This window comes from Salmo salar, chromosome 05 (assembly GCF_965601325.2).
Source record: "Salmo salar chromosome 05, fSalSal1, whole genome shotgun sequence".
Classification (NCBI taxonomy): Eukaryota; Metazoa; Chordata; class Actinopteri; order Salmoniformes; family Salmonidae; genus Salmo; species Salmo salar.
In genome coordinates this window covers 2,404,308-2,431,263 of record NC_138295.1, presented here as the reverse complement: position 1 = coordinate 2,431,263, position 26,956 = coordinate 2,404,308, and the positions used below count along the sequence as shown (strand labels likewise).

At 47.7% G+C, this 26,956-nt stretch overlaps 1 protein-coding gene across 1 annotated transcript in view; it reads left to right on the top strand.

Moving 5' to 3' along the window:
• Positions 1–26,956, top strand: part of LOC106604099 (transcriptional regulator ATRX) — a 108,966-nt gene that overhangs the window by 57,756 nt on the left and 24,254 nt on the right. The window contains 10 exon segments of the mRNA XM_082974982.1: positions 379–648; positions 1,203–1,231; positions 1,503–1,580; positions 2,210–2,386; positions 4,669–4,713; positions 4,715–4,764; positions 15,349–15,485; positions 16,164–16,311; positions 16,461–16,561; positions 20,783–20,891. Coding sequence (XP_082831108.1) covers positions 379–648; positions 1,203–1,231; positions 1,503–1,580; positions 2,210–2,386; positions 4,669–4,713; positions 4,715–4,764; positions 15,349–15,485; positions 16,164–16,311; positions 16,461–16,561; positions 20,783–20,891 — 1,144 coding nt within the window.

The window sequence follows — 26,956 nt, the reverse complement described above, 5'->3', positions numbered from 1 at the left end:
TGAGGAATTGACTCAGTGCAAAAAAGACAACTAAAGCTTACTGCGAATTTTTTGTTACAAGCCGTGTTTCGTTAAAGCCTGTGTAAAAGTTCATTTGTTTCAATGTACCGGTAGGCACCTGCGGCTTATAGACATGTGCGGCTTATTTATGTTCAAAATAATATATATTTTTTTTAATTCAGTGGGTGCGGCTTATATTCAGGTTGCGCTTAATAGTCCGGAAATTACGGTAGATGGTTGACAAAGAAAAAAAAAAAAAAAAATCCGATTAAATCCATTTTAATCTCACTTTGTAACGCATAGAAAATGTGAATAAATCCAAGGAGGTATTTATGATACCGCTGTATATCTGTACCGACGTGTGTTTGCCCCGTCCAGACCACTGCATGGTGAACTTCATCAAGGAGAACCTGCTGGGCTCAGTGAAGGAGTTCAGGAACCGCTTCGTTAACCCAATCCAGAACGGCCAGGCAGCGGACTCCACGGACCAGGACGTACGGATCATGAAGAAGAGAGCTCACATCCTCTACGAGATGCTCAATGGATGTGTACAGGTAACGACGCTATGGGGAACTGGGGTGACCCACAGCCTCCATTTTGGAGGCCCCGCGGATCCATTAGGAAACTCAGTCGTGTTCTCAACTTACTGTTGCTAGGTAGAATAGAGGAATTCGCAGCGTGACGTTTCTAATTGCTGTTTTCATGTCAGTCACTGACAATCACTCAATTTGTCATGGCAGCTAGCAAAATGTTTTGATTTGGTATATTAGTCAGCTAGTTGTCAAAATTTACGAGTGATTATTGCTGAATATAGACCGGGCACGCAGGGCATGTTCCCAGGGGGCCCTGACCCCTGAGTCCCAGGGGGGCCCTGACCCCTGAGTCCCAGGGGGGCCCTGAGTCCCAGGGGGGCCCTGAGTCCCAGGGGGGCCCTGAGTCCCAGGGGGGGCCCTGACCCCCAGGGGGGCCCTGACCCCTGAGTCCCAGGGGGGCCCTGAGTCCCAGGGGGGGCCCTGAGTCCCAGGGGGGCCCCAGGGGGGCCCTGAGTCCCAGGGGGGGCCCTGACCCCTGACCTCCAGGGGGCCCTGACCCCCAGGGGGGGCCCTGAGTCACTCTCACTCAGATATCGTATTATTAACATGACAAAATGTACAGGAAATGTAATGTAGAACTGCACCTTTTTTCCCTCCTAATGACAAAAGGTGAAGAGTTGCAGGAAATGTACTTTCAAGTGATATTTTGGCAATGAGTCCCTTTATCTACCTCCCCAGAGTCGGATGAACTCGTGGAAACCACTTTACCACGCACATCTCCGTTCTGGATGAGACGGACTTTATGACCAAATTGTCCTCCACTTTGTAGACCGTTTTGAGACTAGAATAAATATTTCTGAGTGAGAACGAACGCCTCTGTTTCCATGACGCCTCAGGCTGTTATGACAGATTGGAGTTTTAATTTTTGTTGTTGATTGTCGCTCTTTCACTGTGTCCCTCCCTTCTCAGAGAAGAGACCTGTTCCCCCCCTCGCCCCGCTGTCTGTTTCCCCCCTCGCCCCGCTGTCTGTTCACCCCTCGCCCCGCTGTCTGTTCCCCCCCCCTCGCCCCGCTGTCTGTTTCCCCCCCCCCCTCGCCCCGCTGTCTGTTCCCCCCCCCCTCGCCCCGCTGTCTGTTTCCCCCCCCCCTCGCCCCGCTGTCTGTTCCCCCCCCCCCTCGCCCCGCTGTCTGTTTCCCCCCCCCCCTCGCCCCGCTGTCTGTTTCCCCCCCCCTCGCCCCCGCTGTCTGTTCCCCCCCCCCTCGCCCGGCTGTCTGTTTCCCCCCCCCCTCGCCCGGCTGTCTGTTTCCCCCCCCCTCGCCCGCTGTCTGTTTCCCCCCCCCCTCGCCCCGCTGTCTGTTTCCCCCCCCCCCTCGCCCCGCTGTCTGTTTCCCCCCCCTCGCCCCGCTGTCTGTTTCCCCCTCGCCCCGCTGTCTGTTTCCCCCCTCGCCCCGCTGTATTGTTGTTACGGCTGTATTTGTTGTTACGGCTCTCTGATTTGTTCTGGTGTTGATATGAGTGTGAGGGAGTGGTACCAGCTGCAGCTGGACCGGTCTTTCATACCCACCACACGTTCTCCTTCTCTCACGCACCTCTCTGTCTCGCTCTGCTCTCTCTCGCTCTGTCTCTCTCGCTCTGTCTCTCTCGCTCTGCTCTCTCTCGGGGCTCTGTCTCTCTCGCTCTGTCTCTCTCGCTCTGTCTCTCTCGCTCTGTCTCTCTGGGCAGGTGCGGGGAACGTGGTGGAGGGGGGTCGGGGCCGAGCCGGGACCAAGCTCTTCCAGGACTTCCAGATGCTCAGCAGAATCTGGACCCATCCCTGGTGCCTGCAGCTGGACTACATCAGCAAGGAAAACAAGGTACACACACTTTTCTGATTTGTTTCCCCCCTCGCCCCGCTGTCTGTTCCCCCCCCCCTCGCCCCGCTGTCTGTTTCCCCCCCCCTCGCCCCGCTGTCTGTTTCCCCCCCCCCTCGCCCCGCTGTCTGTTTCCCCCCCCCCTCGCCCCGCTGTCTGTTTCCCCCCCCCCTCGCCCCGCTGTCTGTTCCCCCCCCCCTCGCCCCGCTGTCTGTTCCCCCCCCCTCGCCCCGCTGTCTGTTTCCCCCCCCTCGCCCGGCTGTCTGTTTCCCCCCCCCCCTCGCCCGGGCTGTCTGTTTCCCCCCCCCCTCGCCCGGCTGTCTGTTTCCCCCCCCCCTCGCCCCGCTGTCTGTTTTCCCCCCCTCGCCCCGCTGTCTGTTTCCCCCCCCCTCGCCCCGCTGTCTGTTTCCCCCCCCCCTCGCCCCCGCTGTCTGTTTCCCCCCCCCTCGCCCCCGCTGTCTGTTTCCCCCCCCTCGCCCCCGCTGTCTGTTTCCCCCCCGCTGTCTGTTTCCCCCCCCGCTGTCTGTTTCCCCCCCGCTGTCTGTTTCCCCCCCGCTGTCTGTTTCCCCCCCCGCTGTCTGTTTCCCCCCCGCTGTCTGTTCCCCCCCGCTGTCTGTTTCCCCCCCGCTGTCTGTTTCCCCCCCGCTGTCTGTTTCCCCCCCGCTGTCTGTTTCCCCCCCGCTGTCTGTTTCCCCCCCGCTGTCTGTTTCCCCCCCGCTGTCTGTTTCCCCCCCGCTGTCTGTTTCCCCCCCGCTGTCTGTTTCCCCCCCCGCTGTCTGTTTCCCCCCCGCTGTCTGTTTCCCCCCCGCTGTCTGTTTCCCCCCCCGCTGTCTGTTTCCCCCCCGCTGTCTGTTTCCCCCCCGCTGTCTGTTTCCCCCCCCCCTCGCCCCGCTGTCTGTTTCCCCCCCCTCGCCCCGCTGTCTGTTTCCCCCCCCCTCGCCCCGCTGTCTGTTTCCCCCCCCCTCGCCCCGCTGTCTGTTCCCCCCCCCCTCGCCCCGCTGTCTGTTCCCTCCCCCTCGCCCCGCTGTCTGTTCCCCCCCCCTCGCCCCGCTGTCTGTTCCCCCCCCCTCGCCCCGCTGTCTGTTCCCCCCCCCTCGCCCCGCTGTCTGTTCCCCCCCCCCCTCGCCCCGCTGTCTGTTCCCCCCCCCCTCGCCCCGCTGTCTGTTCCCCCCCCCCCCTCGCCCCGCTGTCTGTCCCCTCGCCCCGCTGTCTGTTTCCCCCCCCCCGCCCCGCTGTCTGTTTCCCTCGCCCCGCTGTCTGTTTCCCCCCCCCCGCCCCGCTGTCTGTTTCCCTCGCCCCGCTGTCTGTTTCCCCCCCCCCTCGCCCCGCTGTCTGTTTCCCCCCCCCCCCCTCGCCCCGCTGTCTGTCCCCTCGCCCCGCTGTCTGTCCCCTCGCCCCGCTGTCTGTCCCCTCGCCCCCCCCCCTCGCCCCGCTGTCTGTTTCCCCCCCCCCTCGCCCCGCTGTCTGTCCCCCCCCCCCCTCGCCCCGCCAGGGTTCCTATTGGTTCCAATTGAACATTCTGGGCCGGCTTGTAGCTTTGAGGTCTTTGTACTTGTTTTGTGTTTTAGGGGTTCCTCCTGTGTTTTAGGGGTTCTGACTGTGTTTTAGGGGTTCTGACTGTGTTTTAGGGGGTTCTGACTGTGTTTTAGGGGGTCCGACTGTGTTTTAGGGGTTCTGACTGTGTTTTAGGGGGTCCGACTGTGTTTTAGGGGTTCTGACTGGGTCTTGTGTTTTAGGGGTTCTGAGGGGGTCTGACTGGGTCTTGTGTTTTGTGTTTTAGGGGTTCTGACTGGGTCTTGTGTTTTAGGGGTTCTGACTGGGTCTTGTGTTTTAGGGGTTCTGACTGGGTCTTGTGTTTTAGGGGTTCTGAGGGGTTCTGACTGGGTCTTGTGTTTTAGGGGTTCTGAGGGGTTCTGACTGGGTCTTGTGTTTTAGGGGTTCTGAGGGGTACTGACTGGGGTCTTGTGTTTTAGGGGTTCTGAGGGGTTCTGACTGGGTCTTGTGTTTTAGGGGTTCTGAGGGGGTCTGACTGGGTCTTGTGTTTTAGGGGTTCTGAGGGGGTCTGACTGGGTCTTGTGTTTTAGGGGGTCTGACTGGGTCTTGTGTTTTAGGGGTTCTGACGGGGTCTGACTGGGTCTTGTGTTTTTAGGGGTTCTGACGGGGTTTTAGGGGTTCTGAGGGTTTCTGACTGGGGTCTTGTGTTTTAGGGGTTCTGACTGGGTTTTAGGGGTTCTGAGGGTTTCTGACTGGGTTTTAGGGGTTCTGACTGGGGTCTTGTGTTTTAGGGGTACTTTGACGAGGACAGCATGGAGGAGTTCATCGCCTCGGAGGACCGAGGAATCTTCCATGAGCATGACCTCTGAAGACGAGAAACAGAAAAAGTAACCACTCGTTATTTACAGGATGTAAACATCCCAACACATCTACTATATCAGAGATTCACATGCTACTATATCAGAGGGATTCACATCTACTATATCAGAGGGATTCACATCTACTATATCAGAGGGATTCACATCTACTATATCAGAGGGATTCACATCTACTATATCAGAGGGATTCACATCTACTATATCAGAGGGATTCCCAACACATCTACTATATCAGAGGGATTCACATCTACTATATCAGAGGGATTCCCAACACATCTACTATATCAGAGAGATTCACATCTACTATATCAGAGAGATTCCCAACACATCTACTATATCAGAGGGATTCACATCTACTATATCAGAGGGATTCACATCTACTATATCAGAGAGATTCACAACACATCTACTATATCAGAGGGATTCCCATCACATCTACTATATCAGAGGGATTCCCAACACATCTACTATATCAGAGGGATTCCCAACACATCTACTATATCAGAGAGATTCCCATCACATCTACTATATCAGAGGGATTCCCAACACATCTACTATATCAGAGAGATTCACATCTACTATATCAGAGGGATTCACATCTACTATATCAGAGGGATTCACATCACATCTACTATATCAGAGGGATTCCCATCTACTATATCAGAGGGATTCCCAACACATCTACTATATCAGAGAGATTCACATCTACTATATCAGAGGGATTCACATCTACTATATCAGAGGGATTCACATCACATCTACTATATCAGAGGGATTCCCATCTACTATATCAGAGGGATTCCCAACACATCTACTATATCAGAGGGATTCCCATCACATCTACTATATCAGAGGGATTCCCAACACATCTACTATATCAGAGGGATTCCCAACACATCTACTATATCAGAGGGATTCCCAACACATCTACTATATCAGAGGGATTCCCAACACATCTACTATATCAGAGGGATTCCCAACACATCTACTATATCAGAGGGATTCCCAACACATCTACTATATCAGAGGGATTCCCAACACATCTACTATATCAGAGGGATTCCCAACACATCTACTATATCAGAGGGATTCCCATCACATCTACTATATCAGAGGGATTCCCAACACATCTACTATATCAGAGGGATTCACATCTACTATATCAGAGAGATTCCCAACACATCTACTATATCAGAGGGATTCCCAACACATCTACTATATCAGAGGGATTCCCAACACATCTACTATATCAGAGGGATTCACATCTACTATATCAGAGGGATTCCCATCACATCTACTATATCAGAGGGATTCCCAACACATCTACTATATCAGAGCGATTCCCATCACATCTACTATATCAGAGGGATTCCCATCACATCTACTATATCAGAGGGATTCCCAACACATCTACTATATCAGAGGGATTCCCAACACATCTACTATATCAGAGGGATTCACATCTACTATATCAGAGGGATTCACATCTACTATATCAGAGGGATTCCAACACATCTACTATATCAGAGAGATTCACATCTACTATATCAGAGGGATTCCCAACACATCTACTATATCAGAGGGATTCCCAACACATCTACTATATCAGAGAGATTCCCAACACATCTACTATATCAGAGGGATTCCCAACACATCTACTATATCAGAGGGATTCCCAACACATCTACTATATCAGAGGGATTCCCACACATCTACTATATCAGAGGGATTCCCAACACATCTACTATATCAGAGGGATTCCCAACACATCTACTATATCAGAGGGATTCCCAACACATCTACTATATCAGAGGGATTCCAACACATCTACTATATCAGAGGGATTCCCAACACATCTACTATATCAGAGGGATTCCCAACACATCTACTATATCAGAGGGATTCCATCACATCTACTATATCAGAGGGATTCCCAACACATCTACTATATCAGAGGGATTCACAATCTACTATATCAGAGGGATTCCCAATCACATCTACTATATCAGAGGGATTCCCACACATCTACTATATCAGAGGGATTCACATCTACTATATCAGAGGGATTCACATCTACTATATCAGAGGGATTCCAACACATCTACTATATCAGAGGGATTCACATCTACTATATCAGAGGGATTCCCATCTACTATATCAGAGAGATTCACATCTACTATATCAGAGAGATTCCCAACACATCTACTATATCAGAGAGATTCCACACATCTACTATATCAGAGAGATTCCCAACACATCTACTATATCAGAGGGATTCCCATCTACTATATCAGAGGGATTCACATCTACTATATCAGAGGGATTCCCAACACATCTACTATATCAGAGAGATTCCACATCTACTATATCAGAGGGATTCCCAACACATCTACTATATCAGAGGGATTCCCATCACATCTACTATATCAGAGAGATTCCCAACACATCTACTATATCAGAGGGATTCCCATCTACTATATCAGAGGGATTCACATCTACTATATCAGAGGGATTCCCACACATCTACTATATCAGAGGGATTCACATCTACTATATCAGAGGGATTCCCACACATCTACTATATCAGAGGGATTCCCATCTACTATATCAGAGGGATTCACATCTACTATATCAGAGGGATTCACATCTACTATATCAGAGGGATTCACATCTACTATATCAGAGGGATTCACATCTACTATATCAGAGGGATTCACATCTACTATATCAGAGGGATTCCCAACACATCTACTATATCAGAGGGATTCCCAACACATCTACTATATCAGAGGGATTCACATCTACTATATCAGAGGGATTCACATCTACTATATCAGAGGGATTCACATCTACTATATCAGAGGGATTCACATCTACTATATCAGAGGGATTCCCACACATCTACTATATCAGAGGGATTCCCAACACATCTACTATATCAGAGGGATTCCCATCACATCTACTATATCAGAGAGATTCCCAACACATCTACTATATCAGAGGGATTCCCAACACATCTACTATATCAGAGAGATTCCCAACACATCTACTATATCAGAGGGATTCCCATCACATCTACTATATCAGAGAGATTCCAACACATCTACTATATCAGAGGGATTCACATCTACTATATCAGAGAGATTCCCAACACATCTACTATATCAGAGAGATTCCCAACACATCTACTATATCAGAGGGATTCACATCTACTATATCAGAGGGATTCCCAACACATCTACTATATCAGAGGGATTCCCAACACATCTACTATATCAGAGAGATTCACAACACATCTACTATATCAGAGGGATTCCCATCTACTATATCAGAGGGATTCACATCTACTATATCAGAGGGATTCACATCTACTATATCAGAGGGATTCACATCTACTATATCAGAGAGATTCCCAACACATCTACTATATCAGAGAGATTCCCAACACATCTACTATATCAGAGAGATTCCCAACACATCTACTATATCAGAGAGATTCCCAACACATCTACTATATCAGAGGGATTCACATCTACTATATCAGAGGGATTCACATCTACTATATCAGAGAGATTCCCAACACATCTACTATATCAGAGGGATTCCCAACACATCTACTATATCAGAGGGATTCCCATCTACTATATCAGAGAGATTCCCAACACATCTACTATATCAGAGGGATTCCCAACACATCTACTATATCAGAGGGATTCACATCTACTATATCAGAGGGATTCACATCTACTATATCAGAGGGATTCACATCTACTATATCAGAGGGATTCCACACATCTACTATATCAGAGGGATTCCAACACATCTACTATATCAGAGGGATTCCCAACACATCTACTATATCAGAGGGATTCCATCACATCTACTATATCAGAGGGATTCACATCTACTATATCAGAGGGATTCCCAACACATCTACTATATCAGAGAGATTCACATCTACTATATCAGAGAGATTCACATCTACTATATCAGAGGGATTCCCAACACATCTACTATATCAGAGAGATTCCCATCTACTATATCAGAGGGATTCACATCTACTATATCAGAGGGATTCACATCTACTATATCAGAGGGATTCACATCTACTATATCAGAGAGATTCACATCTACTATATCAGAGGGATTCCCAACACATCTACTATATCAGAGGGATTCCCAACACATCTACTATATCAGAGAGATTCCCACACATCTACTATATCAGAGGGATTCCATCTACTATATCAGAGAGATTCACATCTACTATATCAGAGGGATTCCCAACACATCTACTATATCAGAGGGATTCACATCTACTATATCAGAGGGATTCCCAACACATCTACTATATCAGAGGGATTCACATCTACTATATCAGAGGGATTCACATCTACTATATCAGAGGGATTCCCATCACATCTACTATATCAGAGAGATTCCCAACACATCTACTATATCAGAGAGATTCACATCTACTATATCAGAGGGATTCACATCTACTATATCAGAGGGATTCCCAACACATCTACTATATCAGAGGGATTCCCAACACATCTACTATATCAGAGAGATTCCCAACACATCTACTATATCAGAGGGATTCCCAACACATCTACTATATCAGAGAGATTCCCAACACATCTACTATATCAGAGGGATTCACATCTACTATATCAGAGAGATTCCCATCACATCTACTATATCAGAGGGATTCACATCACATCTACTATATCAGAGGGATTCCCAACACATCTACTATATCAGAGGGATTCACATCACATCTACTATATCAGAGGGATTCCCAACACATCTACTATATCAGAGGGATTCCCAACACATCTACTATATCAGAGGGATTCCCATCACATCTACTATATCAGAGGGATTCACATCTACTATATCAGAGGGATTCCCAACACATCTACTATATCAGAGAGATTCACATCTACTATATCAGAGAGATTCCCATCACATCTACTATATCAGAGGGATTCACATCACATCTACTATATCAGAGGGATTCCCAACACATCTACTATATCAGAGGGATTCCCAACACATCTACTATATCAGAGGGATTCCCATCACATCTACTATATCAGAGGGATTCACATCTACTATATCAGAGGGATTCCCATCACATCTACTATATCAGAGGGATTCCCAACACATCTACTATATCAGAGAGATTCACATCACATCTACTATATCAGAGGGATTCACATCTACTATATCAGAGGGATTCACATCTACTATATCAGAGAGATTCCCAACACATCTACTATATCAGAGAGATTCCCAACACATCTACTATATCAGAGGGATTCCCATCACATCTACTATATCAGAGGGATTCCCAACACATCTACTATATCAGAGAGATTCCCAACACATCTACTATATCAGAGGGATTCACATCTACTATATCAGAGGGATTCCCAACACATCTACTATATCAGAGGGATTCCCAACACATCTACTATATCAGAGAGATTCCCATCACATCTACTATATCAGAGGGATTCCCATCACATCTACTATATCAGAGGGATTCACATCTACTATATCAGAGGGATTCCCAACACATCTACTATATCAGAGAGATTCACATCTACTATATCAGAGGGATTCCCATCTACTATATCAGAGGGATTCCCATCACATCTACTATATCAGAGGGATTCCCAACACATCTACTATATCAGAGAGATTCACATCTACTATATCAGAGGGATTCACATCTACTATATCAGAGGGATTCCCAACACATCTACTATATCAGAGGGATTCCCAACACATCTACTATATCAGAGGGATTCCCAACACATCTACTATATCAGAGGGATTCACATCTACTATATCAGAGAGATTCCCAACACATCTACTATATCAGAGGGATTCCCAACACATCTACTATATCAGAGAGATTCCCAACACATCTACTATATCAGAGGGATTCCCATCACATCTACTATATCAGAGGGATTCCCATCACATCTACTATATCAGAGAGATTCACATCTACTATATCAGAGGGATTCACATCTACTATATCAGAGGGATTCCCATCACATCTACTATATCAGAGGGATTCACATCTACTATATCAGAGGGATTCCCATCTACTATATCAGAGAGATTCACATCACATCTACTATATCAGAGGGATTCCCAACACATCTACTATATCAGAGGGATTCACATCTACTATATCAGAGAGATTCCCATCTACTATATCAGAGGGATTCACATCTACTATATCAGAGGGATTCCCATCACATCTACTATATCAGAGAGATTCACATCTACTATATCAGAGGGATTCACATCACATCTACTATATCAGAGGGATTCCCATCACATCTACTATATCAGAGAGATTCCCATCTACTATATCAGAGGGATTCACATCTACTATATCAGAGAGATTCACATCTACTATATCAGAGGGATTCACATCACATCTACTATATCAGAGAGATTCCCAACACATCTACTATATCAGAGGGATTCCCATCTACTATATCAGAGGGATTCCCATCACATCTACTATATCAGAGAGATTCCCAACACATCTACTATATCAGAGGGATTCCCAACACATCTACTATATCAGAGGGATTCCCATCACATCTACTATATCAGAGAGATTCCCATCACATCTACTATATCAGAGGGATTCACATCTACTATATCAGAGGGATTCCCAACACATCTACTATATCAGAGGGATTCACATCACATCTACTATATCAGAGAGATTCCCAACACATCTACTATATCAGAGAGATTCCCATCTACTATATCAGAGGGATTCCCAACACATCTACTATATCAGAGGGATTCCCATCACATCTACTATATCAGAGGGATTCACATCTACTATATCAGAGGGATTCCCATCTACTATATCAGAGAGATTCCCAACACATCTACTATATCAGAGGGATTCCCATCACATCTACTATATCAGAGAGATTCCCAACACATCTACTATATCAGAGAGATTCCCAACACATCTACTATATCAGAGGGATTCCCATCTACTATATCAGAGAGATTCCCAACACATCTACTATATCAGAGGGATTCCCATCTACTATATCAGAGGGATTCCCATCACATCTACTATATCAGAGGGATTCACATCACATCTACTATATCAGAGGGATTCCCATCACATCTACTATATCAGAGGGATTCACATCTACTATATCAGAGAGATTCACATCTACTATATCAGAGGGATTCACATCTACTATATCAGAGGGATTCACATCTACTATATCAGAGGGATTCACATCTACTATATCAGAGAGATTCCCAACACATCTACTATATCAGAGAGATTCCCAACACATCTACTATATCAGAGGGATTCACATCTACTATATCAGAGAGATTCCCAACACATCTACTATATCAGAGAGATTCCCAACACATCTACTATATCAGAGGGATTCCCAACACATCTACTATATCAGAGGGATTCCCAACACATCTACTATATCAGAGGGATTCCCATCTACTATATCAGAGAGATTCCCAACACATCTACTATATCAGAGAGATTCCCAACACATCTACTATATCAGAGGGATTCCCAACACATCTACTATATCAGAGGGATTCCCAACACATCTACTATATCAGAGGGATTCCCAACACATCTACTATATCAGAGGGATTCACATCTACTATATCAGAGGGATTCCCAACACATCTACTATATCAGAGGGATTCCCAACACATCTACTATATCAGAGAGATTCCCAACACATCTACTATATCAGAGGGATTCACATCTACTATATCAGAGAGATTCCCAACACATCTACTATATCAGAGGGATTCCCATCTACTATATCAGAGAGATTCCCAACACATCTACTATATCAGAGGGATTCCCAACACATCTACTATATCAGAGGGATTCCCAACACATCTACTATATCAGAGGGATTCACATCTACTATATCAGAGGGATTCCCAACACATCTACTATATCAGAGGGATTCCCAACACATCTACTATATCAGAGAGATTCCCAACACATCTACTATATCAGAGGGATTCACATCTACTATATCAGAGAGATTCCCAACACATCTACTATATCAGAGAGATTCCCATCTACTATATCAGAGGGATTCCCAACACATCTACTATATCAGAGGGATTCCCAACACATCTACTATATCAGAGGGATTCCCATCTACTATATCAGAGAGATTCACATCTACTATATCAGAGGGATTCACATCTACTATATCAGAGAGATTCCCAACACATCTACTATATCAGAGAGATTCCCAACACATCTACTATATCAGAGAGATTCCCAACACATCTACTATATCAGAGAGATTCACATCTACTATATCAGAGAGATTCCCAACACATCTACTATATCAGAGAGATTCACATCACATCTACTATATCAGAGGGATTCCCATCACATCTACTATATCAGAGGGATTCACATCTACTATATCAGAGAGATTCCCAACACATCTACTATATCAGAGAGATTCACATCACATCTACTATATCAGAGGGATTCCCATCACATCTACTATATCAGAGGGATTCCCAACACATCTACTATATCAGAGAGATTCCCATCACATCTACTATATCAGAGGGATTCCCAACACATCTACTATATCAGAGGGATTCCCAACACATCTACTATATCAGAGGGATTCCCAACACATCTACTATATCAGAGGGATTCCCAACACATCTACTATATCAGAGGGATTCACATCTACTATATCAGAGAGATTCCCAACACATCTACTATATCAGAGGGATTCCCAACACATCTACTATATCAGAGAGATTCCCAACACATCTACTATATCAGAGGGATTCCCAACACATCTACTATATCAGAGAGATTCCCAACACATCTACTATATCAGAGGGATTCACATCTACTATATCAGAGGGATTCACATCTACTATATCAGAGGGATTCCCATCACATCTACTATATCAGAGGGATTCACATCTACTATATCAGAGAGATTCACATCTACTATATCAGAGGGATTCACATCTACTATATCAGAGGGATTCCCATCACATCTACTATATCAGAGGGATTCACATCTACTATATCAGAGGGATTCACATCACATCTACTATATCAGAGGGATTCCCATCACATCTACTATATCAGAGAGATTCCCAACACATCTACTATATCAGAGAGATTCACATCTACTATATCAGAGGGATTCCCAACACATCTACTATATCAGAGGGATTCCCATCTACTATATCAGAGGGATTCACATCTACTATATCAGAGGGATTCCCAACACATCTACTATATCAGAGAGATTCCCATCACATCTACTATATCAGAGGGATTCCCATCACATCTACTATATCAGAGGGATTCACATCTACTATATCAGAGAGATTCACATCTACTATATCAGAGAGATTCCCATCACATCTACTATATCAGAGGGATTCCCATCACATCTACTATATCAGAGGGATTCACATCTACTATATCAGAGAGATTCCCATCACATCTACTATATCAGAGGGATTCCCAACACATCTACTATATCAGAGGGATTCACATCTACTATATCAGAGGGATTCCCATCACATCTACTATATCAGAGGGATTCACATCTACTATATCAGAGGGATTCACATCTACTATATCAGAGGGATTCACATCTACTATATCAGAGAGATTCCCATCTACTATATCAGAGAGATTCACATCTACTATATCAGAGGGATTCACATCTACTATATCAGAGGGATTCACATCTACTATATCAGAGGGATTCCCAACACATCTACTATATCAGAGGGATTCCCATCACATCTACTATATCAGAGAGATTCACATCACATCTACTATATCAGAGGGATTCCCATCTACTATATCAGAGAGATTCACATCTACTATATCAGAGGGATTCCCATCTACTATATCAGAGGGATTCCCATCTACTATATCAGAGGGATTCACATCTACTATATCAGAGAGATTCCCAACACATCTACTATATCAGAGGGATTCCCATCACATCTACTATATCAGAGGGATTCACATCTACTATATCAGAGGGATTCCCAACACATCTACTATATCAGAGGGATTCACATCTACTATATCAGAGGGATTCCCAACACATCTACTATATCAGAGAGATTCCCATCACATCTACTATATCAGAGGGATTCCCATCACATCTACTATATCAGAGAGATTCCCATCACATCTACTATATCAGAGGGATTCACATCTACTATATCAGAGGGATTCACATCTACTATATCAGAGAGATTCCCATCACATCTACTATATCAGAGGGATTCACATCTACTATATCAGAGAGATTCACATCTACTATATCAGAGAGATTCCCATCACATCTACTATATCAGAGGGATTCACATCTACTATATCAGAGAGATTCACATCTACTATATCAGAGAGATTCCCATCACATCTACTATATCAGAGGGATTCACATCTACTATATCAGAGAGATTCCCTCTGGCTGTCTATATATATATATATCTCTGTACTGCTCTGCCCCCCCCCCGCAGGAAGAGGAAGCGGGGAAAGGCTCGGAAGAAGGACAGTGACTCAGACAGCGATGCTCTGGAGGTGATAAAGGAGTGGAACACCAGTTCTCGAGGTGGAGACCCTTCCAGTCGCAACCGGGCCGAGCCAGAAGAGGAAGGTATAGATGTACAATTATAGAACCTGTAGATTTGTTACCCGACTAGAGGTGTGTGTGTGTGTGTGTGTGTAATGTTGTGGTGTACATTAAAACATATTATAGAAAGTTATGGTGTAGAAAAGTGTCAGTGTTGAAGTAAGGTTTGCTCTGTTACAACAGATGGTATGTTACAATTTTTCTTCCACTTTGACGAAATGTTTTGTGTAGATTATTGACACACGACAAAAACAGACAATTTTTTTAAATACATTTTAAATCCCACTTTGTAACACAATAAAATGAGAAGAAAATCTAAGGTGGTCTGACTACAGTGTACATAACATGAACCATCTGAGCTCTAGCTCTGACCTATAACGCCAGCTCTGACCTATAACCCCAGCTCTGAGCTCTAGCTCTGACCTATAACCCCAGCTCTGACCTCTAACCCCAGCTCTGACCTCTAGCTCTGACCTCTAACCCCAGCTCTGAGCTCTAGCTCTGACCTATAACGCCAGCTCTGACCTCTAGCTCTGACCTCTAACCCCAGCTCTGACCTCTAGCTCTGACCTATAACCCCAGCTCTGACCTCTAACCCCAGCTCTGACCTCTAGCTCTGACCTCTATCCCCAGCTCTGACCTCTAGCTCTGACCTATAACGCCAGCTCTGACCTCTAACCCTTTACCCTCTGTTCTGCCCAGCGCGTCCGGCCTCCAGCCCTGGCACCAGGAGTCCCGACTGGCACAAGGAGTTTGTTACAGAGGCAGACTCTGAGATCCTGGAGCATTCTGGGAAGATGGTGCTGCTGTTTGAGATCCTCCGTATGGCTGAGGAGGTGGATGATAAAATGTAAGGGGAACCCAAGCTGTGGAAACGGGGAACCCACTCTGAAGACATGCAGAGATCCAGAAGTGCTTGAAATGAAATGTTTCAAAATGGCAATGTTTCCCTGTGTTAAAATGTTAACGTGACCGTGTTTTCTATCCTCTCTCTCTCAGCCTGGTGTTCAGTCAGTCTCTGATCTCTCTGGACCTGATTGAAGACTTCCTGGAGCTGTCTGGCCGAGCCAAAGAGGAGGAGAAACAGTCTCCCTACAAAGGTACTATACGGCCCTACGCCCTAGGCCCTACACCCTAGGCCCTACGCCCTAGGCCCTACACCCTAGGCCCTACACCCTAGGCCCTAACCCCCCCGCTGGTAGAGAGAACAACACTCTGAAGGCATGCAGAATGTGGTAGATACCGCGGGGGGGGCTGGTAGATACCGCGGGGGGGGCTGGTAGATACCGCGGGGGGGACTGGTAGAGACCGCGGGGGGGGGCGCTGGTAGAGACCGCGGGGGGCTCTCTGCTCCTCTCAACACAGCCTGTGGCCTTGGTCGTGTTTTTAATTAACCCAGATGGTTCTGCTTTCATTTACAAAATTATTAGACCTTCATTCTTTCATTTTTTTTTTCCCACAAAGAAAGGTTTGCTGAAGGGTTAGAAATGTGTAATGAAAAGATCAGTGAGGTAACTGAAACCATACTGAGTGGTGCAGTTGTGAAGCAGGCTATATTAAAAACCTGAACACTTGTGCCTGAGAGGCTTCCACTATCTCTCTTCTGGAAGTACTTTAGCTTAAATCTCTCTCTCTCTCTCCTTTAGCTTAAATCTCTCTCTCTCTCTCTCCTTTAGCTTAAATCTCTCTCTCTCTCTCCTTTAGCTTAAATCTCTCTCTCTCTCTCTCCTTTAGCTTAAATCTCTCTCTCTCTCTCTCCTTTAGCTTAAATCTCTCTCTCTCTCTCTCTCCTTTAGCTTAAATCTCTCTCTCTCTCTCTCTCCTTTAGCTTAAATCTCTCTCTCTCTCTCTCTCCTTTAGCTTAAATCTCTCTCTCTCTCTCTCTCCTTTAGCTTAAATCTCTCTCTCTCTCTCTCTCCTTTAGCTTAAATCTCTCTCTCTCTCTCTCTCCTTTAGCTTAAATCTCTCTCTCTCTCTCTCCTTTAGCTTAAATCTCTCTCTCTCTCTCTCCTTTAGCTTAAATCTCTCTCTCTCTCTCCTTTAGCTTAAATCTCTCTCTCTCTCTCTCCTTTAGCTTAAATCTCTCTCTCTCTCTCTCCTTTAGCTTAAATCTCTCTCTCTCCTTTAGCTTAAATCTCTCTCTCTCTCTCTCCTTTAGCTTAAATCTCTCTCTCTCTCCTTTAGCTTAAATCTCTCTCTCTCCTTTAGCTTAAATCTCTCTCTCTCTCTCTCCTTTAGCTTAAATCTCTCTCTCTCTCTCTCCTTTAGCTTAAATCTCTCTCTCTCTCTCTCCTTTAGCTTAAATCTCTCTCTCTCTCTCTCCTTTAGCTTAAATCTCTCTCTCTCTCTCTCCTTTAGCTTAAATCTCTCTCTCTCTCTCTCCTTTAGCTTAAATCTCTCTCTCTCCTTTAGCTTAAATCTCTCTCTCTCCTTTAGCTTAAATCTCTCTCTCTCCTTTAGCTTAAATCTCTCTCTCTCTCTCTCCTTTAGCTTAAATCTCTCTCTCTCCTTTAGCTTAAATCTCTCTCTCTCTCTCTCCTTTAGCTTAAATCTCTCTCTCTCTCTCTCCTTTAGCTTAAATCTCTCTCTCTCTCTCTCCTTTAGCTTAAATCTCTCTCTCTCTCTCTCCTTTAGCTTAAATCTCTCTCTCTCTCTCTCCTTTAGCTTAAATCTCTCTCTCTCTCTCTCCTTTAGCTTAAATCTCTCTCTCTCTCTCTCCTTTAGCTTAAATCTCTCTCTCTCTCTCTCCTTTAGCTTAAATCTCTCTCTCTCTCTCTCCTTTAGCTTAAATCTCTCTCTCTCTCTCTCTCCTTTAGCTTAAATCTTTCTCTCTCTCTCTCTCCTTTAGCTTAAATCTCTCTCTCTCTCTCTCTCCTTTAGCTTAAATCTCTCTCTCTCTCTCTCTCCTTTAGCTTAAATCTCTCTCTCTCTCTCTCCTTTAGCTTAAATCTCTCTCTCTCTCTCTCCTTTAGCTTAAATCTCTCTCTCTCTCTCTCCTTTAGCTTAAATCTCTCTCTCTCTCCTTTAGCTTAAATCTCTCTCTCTCTCTCCTTTAGCTTAAATCTCTCTCTCTCTCTCCTTTAGCTTAAATCTCTCTCTCTCTCTCTCCTTTAGCTTAAATCTCTCTCTCCTTTAGCTTAAATCTCTCTCTCTCTCTCTCCTTTAGCTTAAATCTCTCTCTCTCTCTCTCCTTTAGCTTAAATCTCTCTCTCTCTCTCTCCTTTAGCTTAAATCTCTCTCTCTCCTTTAGCTTAAATCTCTCTCTCTCCTTTAGCTTAAATCTCTCTCTCTCCTTTAGCTTAAATCTCTCTCTCTCCTTTAGCTTAAATCTCTCTCTCTCCTTTAGCTTAAATCTCTCTCTCTCTCTCTCCTTTAGCTTAAATCTCTCTCTCCTTTAGCTTAAATCTCTCTCTCTCTCTCTCCTTTAGCTTAAATCTCTCTCTCTCTCTCTCCTTTAGCTTAAATCTCTCTCTCTCTCTCCTTTAGCTTAAATCTCTCTCTCCTTTAGCTTAAATCTCTCTCTCCTTTAGCTTAAATCTCTCTCTCCTTTAGCTTAAATCTCTCTCTCTCTCTCTCCTTTAGCTTAAATCTCTCTCTCTCTCTCTCCTTTAGCTTAAATCTCTCTCTCTCTCTCTCCTTTAGCTTAAATCTCTCTCTCTCTCTCTCCTTTAGCTTAAATCTCTCTCTCTCTCTCTCTCCTTTAGCTTAAATCTCTCTCTCTCTCTCTCCTTTAGCTTAAATCTCTCTCTCTCTCTCTCTCTCCTTTAGCTTAAATCTCTCTCTCTCTCTCTCTCTCCTTTAGCTTAAATCTCTCTCTCTCTCTCTCTCCTTTAGCTTAAATCTCTCTCTCTCTCTCTCCTTTAGCTTAAATCTCTCTCTCTCTCTCTCCTTTAGCTTAAATCTCTCTCTCTCTCTCTCCTTTAGCTTAAATCTCTCTCTCTCTCTCTCCTTTAGCTTAAATCTCTCTCTCTCTCTCTCCTTTAGCTTAAATCTCTCTCTCTCTCTCTCCTTTAGCTTAAATCTCTCTCTCTCTCTCTCCTTTAGCTTAAATCTCTCTCTCTCTCTCTCTCCTTTAGCTTAAATCTCTCTCTCTCTCTCTCTCCTTTAGCTTAAATCTCTCTCTCTCTCTCTCTCCTTTAGCTTAAATCTCTCTCTCTCTCTCTCTCTCCTTTAGCTTAAATCTCTCTCTCTCTCTCTCTCTCCTTTAGCTTAAATCTCTCTCTCTCTCTCTCTCTCCTTTAGCTTAAATCTCTCTCTCTCTCTCTCTCCTTTAGCTTAAATCTCTCTCTCTCTCTCTCTCCTTTAGCTTAAATCTCTCTCTCTCTCTCTCTCCTTTAGCTTAAATCTCTCTCTCTCTCTCTCTCTCCTTTAGCTTAAATCTCTCTCTCTCTCTCTCTCTCCTTTAGCTTAAATCTCTCTCTCTCTCTCTCTCTCCTTTAGCTTAAATCTCTCTCTCTCTCTCTCTCTCCTTTAGCTTAAATCTCTCTCTCTCTCTCTCTCCTTTAGCTTAAATCTCTCTCTCTCTCTCTCCTTTAGCTTAAATCTCTCTCTCTCTCTCTCTCCTTTAGCTTAAATCTCTCTCTCTCTCTCTCTCCTTTAGCTTAAATCTCTCTCTCTCTCTCGCTTAAATCGCTCTCTCCTCTCTCCTCTCGCTCTCTCCTCTCTCCTCTCGCGCTCGCTCTCTCTCCTCTCGCTCTCTCCTCTCTCCTCTCGCTCTCTCCTCTCTGCTCTCTCCTCTCTCCTCTCGCTCTCTCCTCTCTCCTCTCGCGCTCGCTCTCTCTCCTCTCTGCTCTCTCCTCTCGCTCTCTCCTCTCGCTCTCTCCTCTCGCTCTCTCCTCTCGCTCTCTCCTCTCGCTCTCTCCTCTCTCCTCTCTGCTCTCTGCTCTCTGCTCTCTGCTCTCTCCTCTCGCTCTCTCCTCTCGCTCTCTCCTCTCGCTCTCTCTCCATGCTCAGTTTGATCTACTTCAGGAAGTGATGTTGAAGACTTTCTTAGTTCTGCCCACATCTCATTGAGTGTTGAAGACTGACGCTGTACTGCAGGTTGCAGTTAGCTACTAAATTATGCTTGTAACTTATTCTGTGATTTTAAATTCCTTTTCGTTATACTGTTATCCTGTTTTCTGTAAACTCATCCTTACACTTAATGGCTTCAATGAGTGGCTTCTCCCCTGGCCCGGAGTCTAGTGATGCATTTTGAAACTAGGCCTGTTTAGGGATTGGCTTGCCTATTGCCTAGCTAAACTGAAGCTGACAGGAGAGAAAGGTCAAACTGTACTCTTTGAAAACTGTTGTCTAACCTCACTATGTGTTTACCTGTGCAGGTGAGGGGAAGTGGTTCCGGAACATAGACTACTACCGTTTGGACGGCTCCACCAACGCCCTGAACCGGAAGAAGTGGGCCGAGGAGTTCAATGACACCAGCAACGTCCGGTAAACGACGCCCCGGCTCGCCGCTAAACGACGCCCCGGCTCGCCGCTAAACGACGCCCCGGCTCGCCGCTAAACGACGCCCCGGCTCGCCGCTAAACGACGCCCCGGCTCGCCGCTAAACGACGCCCCGGCTCGCCGCTAAACGACGCCCCGGCTCGCCGCTAAACGACGCCCCGTCTCGCCGCTAAACGACGCCCCGTCTCGCCACTAAACATCAAATCAAATGTATTTTAAAGCCCTTTTACATCAGCTGATATCTCAAAGTGCTGTACAGAAACCCAGCCTAAAACCCCAAACAGCAAGCAATGCAGGTGTAGAAGCACGGTGGCTAGGAAAAACTCCCTAGAAAGGCCAAAACCTAGGAAGAAACCTAGAGAGGAACCAGGCTCTGAGGGCCAGGTGGAGATTATAAGAGTACATGGCCAAGATGTTCAAATGTTCATAAATGACCAGCAGGGTCAAATAATAATAATCACAGTGGTTGTAGAGGGTGCAACAGGTCAGCACCTCAGGAGTAAATGTCAGTTGGCTTTTCATAGCCGATCATTGAGACTATCTCTACAGCTCCTGCTGTCTCTAGAGAGTTGAAATCAGCAGGTCTGGGACAGGTAGCACGTCCGGTGAACAGGTCAGGGTTCCATAGCTGCAGGCAGAACAGTTGCAACTGGAGCAGCAGCACGGCCAGGTGGACTGGGGACAGCAAGGAGTCATCAGACCAGGTAGTCCTGAGGCATGGTCCTAGGGCTCAGGTCCTCCGGGAGGGGAGGGACAAGAGAGGGAGAAGTAGAGGGAGAATACTTAAATTCACACAGGACACCGGATAAGACAGGAGAATTATACCAGGTAGGACAGACTGATCCTAGCCCCCCGACACACAGACTATTGCAGCATAGATTCGGGGGGACAGGGGACACTGTGGCCCCGTCCAAAGATACCCTTGGAAAGTGCCAACCATGTTGGACAAAACCCACTGAGTCGATGATGGCTCCGAAAGCCTTTTGGAGTGGGTCTGTGGACTTTTCCATGTGAATATTAAAGTCACCAAAAATTAGAATATTATCTGCTATGACTACAAGATCCGATAGGAATTCAGGGAACTCGGTGAGGAACGCTGCATATGGCCCAGGAGGCCTGTAAACAGTAGATATAACAAGTGATTGAGTAGCTGCATAGATTTCATGACTAGAAGCTCAAAAGGGGAAACCGTTGTCGTTTTGTTGTTTTTGTAAATTGAAATTTTGCTGTCATAAATGTTAGCAACACCTCCGCCTTTGCCGGATGCACGGGGGGTATGGTCACTAATGTAACCTGGGGGTGAGGCCTCATTTAACACAGTAAATTCATCAGGCTTAAGCCATGTTTCAGTCAGGCCAATCACATCAAGATTATTATCAGTGATTAGTTCATTGACTATAACTGCCTTGGAAGTGAGGGATCTAACATTAAGTAACCCTATTTTAAATATATTTAGATTTTAGTTCACCACCTTTTCCAATTGGTAGTTACAGTCTTGTCTCATCGCTGCAACTCCCCGTACGGACTCGTGAGAGGCGAAGGTCGAGAGAGCCGTGCGTCCTCCGAAACACGACCCAACCAAGTCGCACTGCTTCTTGACACAACGCCCATCCAACCAGGAAGCCAGCCGCACCAATGTGTCGGAGGAAACACCGTACACCTGGCGACCCGGTCAGCGGGCACTGCACCCGGCCCGCCACAGGAGTCGCTAGAGCGCGATGAGACAAGGACATCCCTGCCGGACAAACCCTCTCCCCTAACCAGGACGACGCTGGGCCAATTGTGTGGCGCCCCATGGGCCTCCCGGTCGCGGCCGGCTGCGACAGAACCCGGGCTCAAACCCAGAATCTCTGGTGGCACAGCGCTACCCGGGAGGCAATTAGCCCTATTTTGAGATGTGAGGTATCACAATCTCTTTCAATAATGGCAGGAATGGAGGAGGTCTTTATTCCAGTGAGATTGCTAAAGCGAACACCACCATGTTTAGTTTTGCCCAACCTAGATCGACGCACAGACACGGTCTCAATGGGGATAGCTGAGCTGACTGTGCTAGTGGCAGACTGGCTAACAGCCTATCTCATTGTGGAGCTAGAGGAGTTAGAGCCCTGTCTATGTTCGTAGATAAGATGAGAGCACCACCTCCAGCTAGGATGGAGTCCGTCACTCCTCAACAGGCCGGGCTTGGTCCTGTTTGTGGGTGAATCCCAGAAACGGGGCCAATTATCTTTGGGAGGGGCGGAAAACAGTTCCCAACCAGAGATTGGAAACACTCCCCCCTAAATGTGAGGATGGAACGGTCCCCCCCCCCTAAATGTGAGGATGGAACGGTCCCCCCCCCCCTAAATGTGAGGATGGAACGGTCCCCCCCCCCTAAATGTGAGGATGGAACGGTCCCCCCCCCCTAAATGTGAGGATGGAACAGTCCCCCCCCCTAAATGTGAGGATGGAACAGTCCCCCCCCCCTAAATGTGAGGATGGAACAGTCCCCCCCCCCCCTAAATGTGAGGATGGAACAGTCCCCCCCCCCCTAAATGTGAGGATGGAACAGTCCCCCCCCCCCCTAAATGTGAGGATGGAACAGTCCCCCCCCCCTAAATGTGAGGATGGAACAGTCCCCCCCCCTAAATGTGAGGATGGAACAGTCCGTCCCCCCCCTAAATGTGAGGATGGAACAGTCCCCCCCCCCCTAAATGTGAGGATGGAACAGTCCCGTCCCCCCCCCCTAAATGTGAGGATGGAACAGTCCCCCCCCCCCTAAATGTGAGGATGGAACAGTCCCCCCCCCCTAAATGTGAGGATGGAACAGTCCCCCCCCCTAAATGTGAGGATGGAACAGTCCCCCCCCTAAATGTGAGGATGGAACAGTCCCCCCCCTAAATGTGAGGATGGAACAGTCCCCCCCCCTAAATGTGAGGATGGAACAGTCCCCCCCCCCCCTAAATGTGAGGATGGAACAGTCCCCCCCCCCTAAATGTGAGGATGGAACAGTCCCCCCCCTAAATGTGAGGATGGAACGTCCCCCCCCTAAATGTGAGGATGGAACAGTCCCCCCCCCCTAAATGTGAGGATGGAACAGTCCCCCCCCCCCTAAATGTGAGGATGGAACAGTCCCCCCCCCCTAAATGTGAGGATGGAACAGTCCCCCCCCCTAAATGTGAGGATGGAACAGTCCGTCCCCCTAAATGTGAGGATGGAACAGTCCCCCCCCCCCTAAATGTGAGGATGGAACAGTCCCCCCCCCCCTAAATGTGAGGATGGAACAGTCCCCCCCCCCCTAAATGTGAGGATGGAACAGTCCCCCCCCCCCCCCCTAAATGTGAGGATGGAACAGTCCCCCCCCCCCCTAAATGTGAGGATGGAACAGTCCCCCCCCCCTAAATGTGAGGATGGAACAGTCCGTCCCCCCCCCTAAATGTGAGGATGGAACAGTCCCCCCCCCCCTAAATGTGAGGATGGAACAGTCCCCCCCCCCTAAATGTGAGGATGGAACAGTCCCCCCCCCCCTAAATGTGAGGATGGAACAGTCCCCCCCCCTAAATGTGAGGATGGAACAGTCCCCCCCCTAAATGTGAGGATGGAACAGTCCCCCCCCTAAATGTGAGGATGGAACAGTCCCCCCCCTAAATGTGAGGATGGAACAGTCCCCCCCCCCCCTAAATGTGAGGATGGAACAGTCCCCCCCCCTAAATGTGAGGATGGAACAGTCCGTCCCCCCCCCCCTAAATGTGAGGATGGAACAGTCCCCCCCCCCTAAATGTGAGGATGGAACAGTCCCCCCCCCCTAAATGTGAGGATGGAACAGTCCCCCCCCCTAAATGTGAGGATGGAACAGTCCCCCCCCCTAAATGTGAGGATGGAACAGTCCCCCCCCCCTAAATGTGAGGATGGAACAGTCCCCCCCCCCCTAAATGTGAGGATGGAACAGTCCCCCCCCCCTAAATGTGAGGATGGAACAGTCCCCCCCCCCCTAAATGTGAGGATGGAACAGTCCCCCCCCCCCCTAAATGTGAGGATGGAACAGTCCCCCCCCCCTAAATGTGAGGATGGAACAGTCCGCCCCCCCCCTAAATGTGAGGATGGAACAGTCCCCCCCCCCTAAATGTGAGGATGGAACAGTCCCCCCCCCCTAAATGTGAGGATGGAACAGTCCCCCCCCCCCCTAAATGTGAGGATGGAACAGTCCCCCCCCCCCTAAATGTGAGGATGGAACAGTCCCCCCCCCTAAATGTGAGGATGGAACAGTCCCCCCCCCTAAATGTGAGGATGGAACAGTCCCCCCCCCCCCCTAAATGTGAGGATGGAACAGTCCCCCCCCCCCCCCTAAATGTGAGGATGGAACAGTCCCCCCCCCTAAATGTGAGGATGGAACAGTCCCCCCCCCCCCTAAATGTGAGGATGGAACAGTCCCCCCCCCCTAAATGTGAGGATGGAACAGTCCCGTCCCCCCCCCCTAAATGTGAGGATGGAACAGTCCCCCCCCCCCTAAATGTGAGGATGGAACAGTCCCCCCCCCCCCTAAATGTGAGGATGGAACAGTCCCCCCCCCCTAAATGTGAGGATGGAACAGTCCCCCCCCCTAAATGTGAGGATGGAACAGTCCCCCCCCTAAATGTGAGGATGGAACAGTCCCCCCCCTAAATGTGAGGATGGAACAGTCCCCCCCCTAAATGTGAGGATGGAACAGTCCCCCCCCTAAATGTGAGGATGGAACAGTCCCCCCCCCTAAATGTGAGGATGGAACAGTCCCCCCCCCCTAAATGTGAGGATGGAACAGTCCCCCCCCCCTAAATGTGAGGATGGAACGGTCCCCCCCCCCCTAAATGTGAGGATGGAACGGTCCCCCCCCCCCCTAAATGTGAGGATGGAACAGTCCCCCCCCCCTAAATGTGAGGATGGAACAGTCCCCCCCCCCTAAATGTGAGGATGGAACAGTCCCCCCCCCTAAATGTGAGGATGGAACAGTCCCCCCCCCCCCCCCCCCTAAATGTGAGGATGGAACAGTCCCCCCCCCCCCCTAAATGTGAGGATGGAACAGTCCCCCCCCCCCCCTAAATGTGAGGATGGAACAGTCCGTCCCCCCCTAAATGTGAGGATGGAACAGTCCGTCCCCCCCCTAAATGTGAGGATGGAACAGTCCGTCCCCCCCCTAAATGTGAGGATGGAACAGTCCGTCCCCCCCCCTAAATGTGAGGATGGAACAGTCCGTCCCCCCCCTAAATGTGAGGATGGAACAGTCCGTCCCCCCCCCTAAATGTGAGGATGGAACAGTCCGCCCCCCCTAAATGTGAGGATGGAACAGTCCCCCCCCCCCCTAAATGTGAGGATGGAACAGTCCCCCCCCCTAAATGTGAGGATGGAACAGTCCCCCCCCCCTAAATGTGAGGATGGAACAGTCCCCCCCCCCCCTAAATGTGAGGATGGAACAGTCCCCCCCCCCCCTAAATGTGAGGATGGAACAGTCCCCCCCCCCCCCTAAATGTGAGGATGGAACAGTCCCCCCCCCCCCTAAATGTGAGGATGGAACAGTCCCCCCCCCCTAAATGTGAGGATGGAACAGTCCCCCCCCCCTAAATGTGAGGATGGAACAGTCCCCCCCCCCCCCTAAATGTGAGGATGGAACAGTCCGTCGCCCCCCCCTAAATGTGAGGATGGAACAGTCCGTGTCCCCCCCCCCCCTAAATGTGAGGATGGAACAGTCCCCCCCCCCCTAAATGTGAGGATGGAACAGTCCCCCCCCCCCCCAAATGTGAGGATGGAACAGTCCCCCCCCCCCTAAATGTGAGGATGGAACAGTCCCCCCCCCCTAAATGTGAGGATGGAACAGTCCGTCCCCCCTAAATGTGAGGATGGAACAGTCCGTCCCCCCCCCCCCTAAATGTGAGGATGGAACAGTCCGTCCCCCCCCTAAATGTGAGGATGGAACAGTCCGTCCCCCCCTAAATGTGAGGATGGAACAGTCCGTCCCCCCCCTAAATGTGAGGATGGAACAGTCCCCCCCCCTAAATGTGAGGATGGAACAGTCCCCCCCCCCCCTAAATGTGAGGATGGAA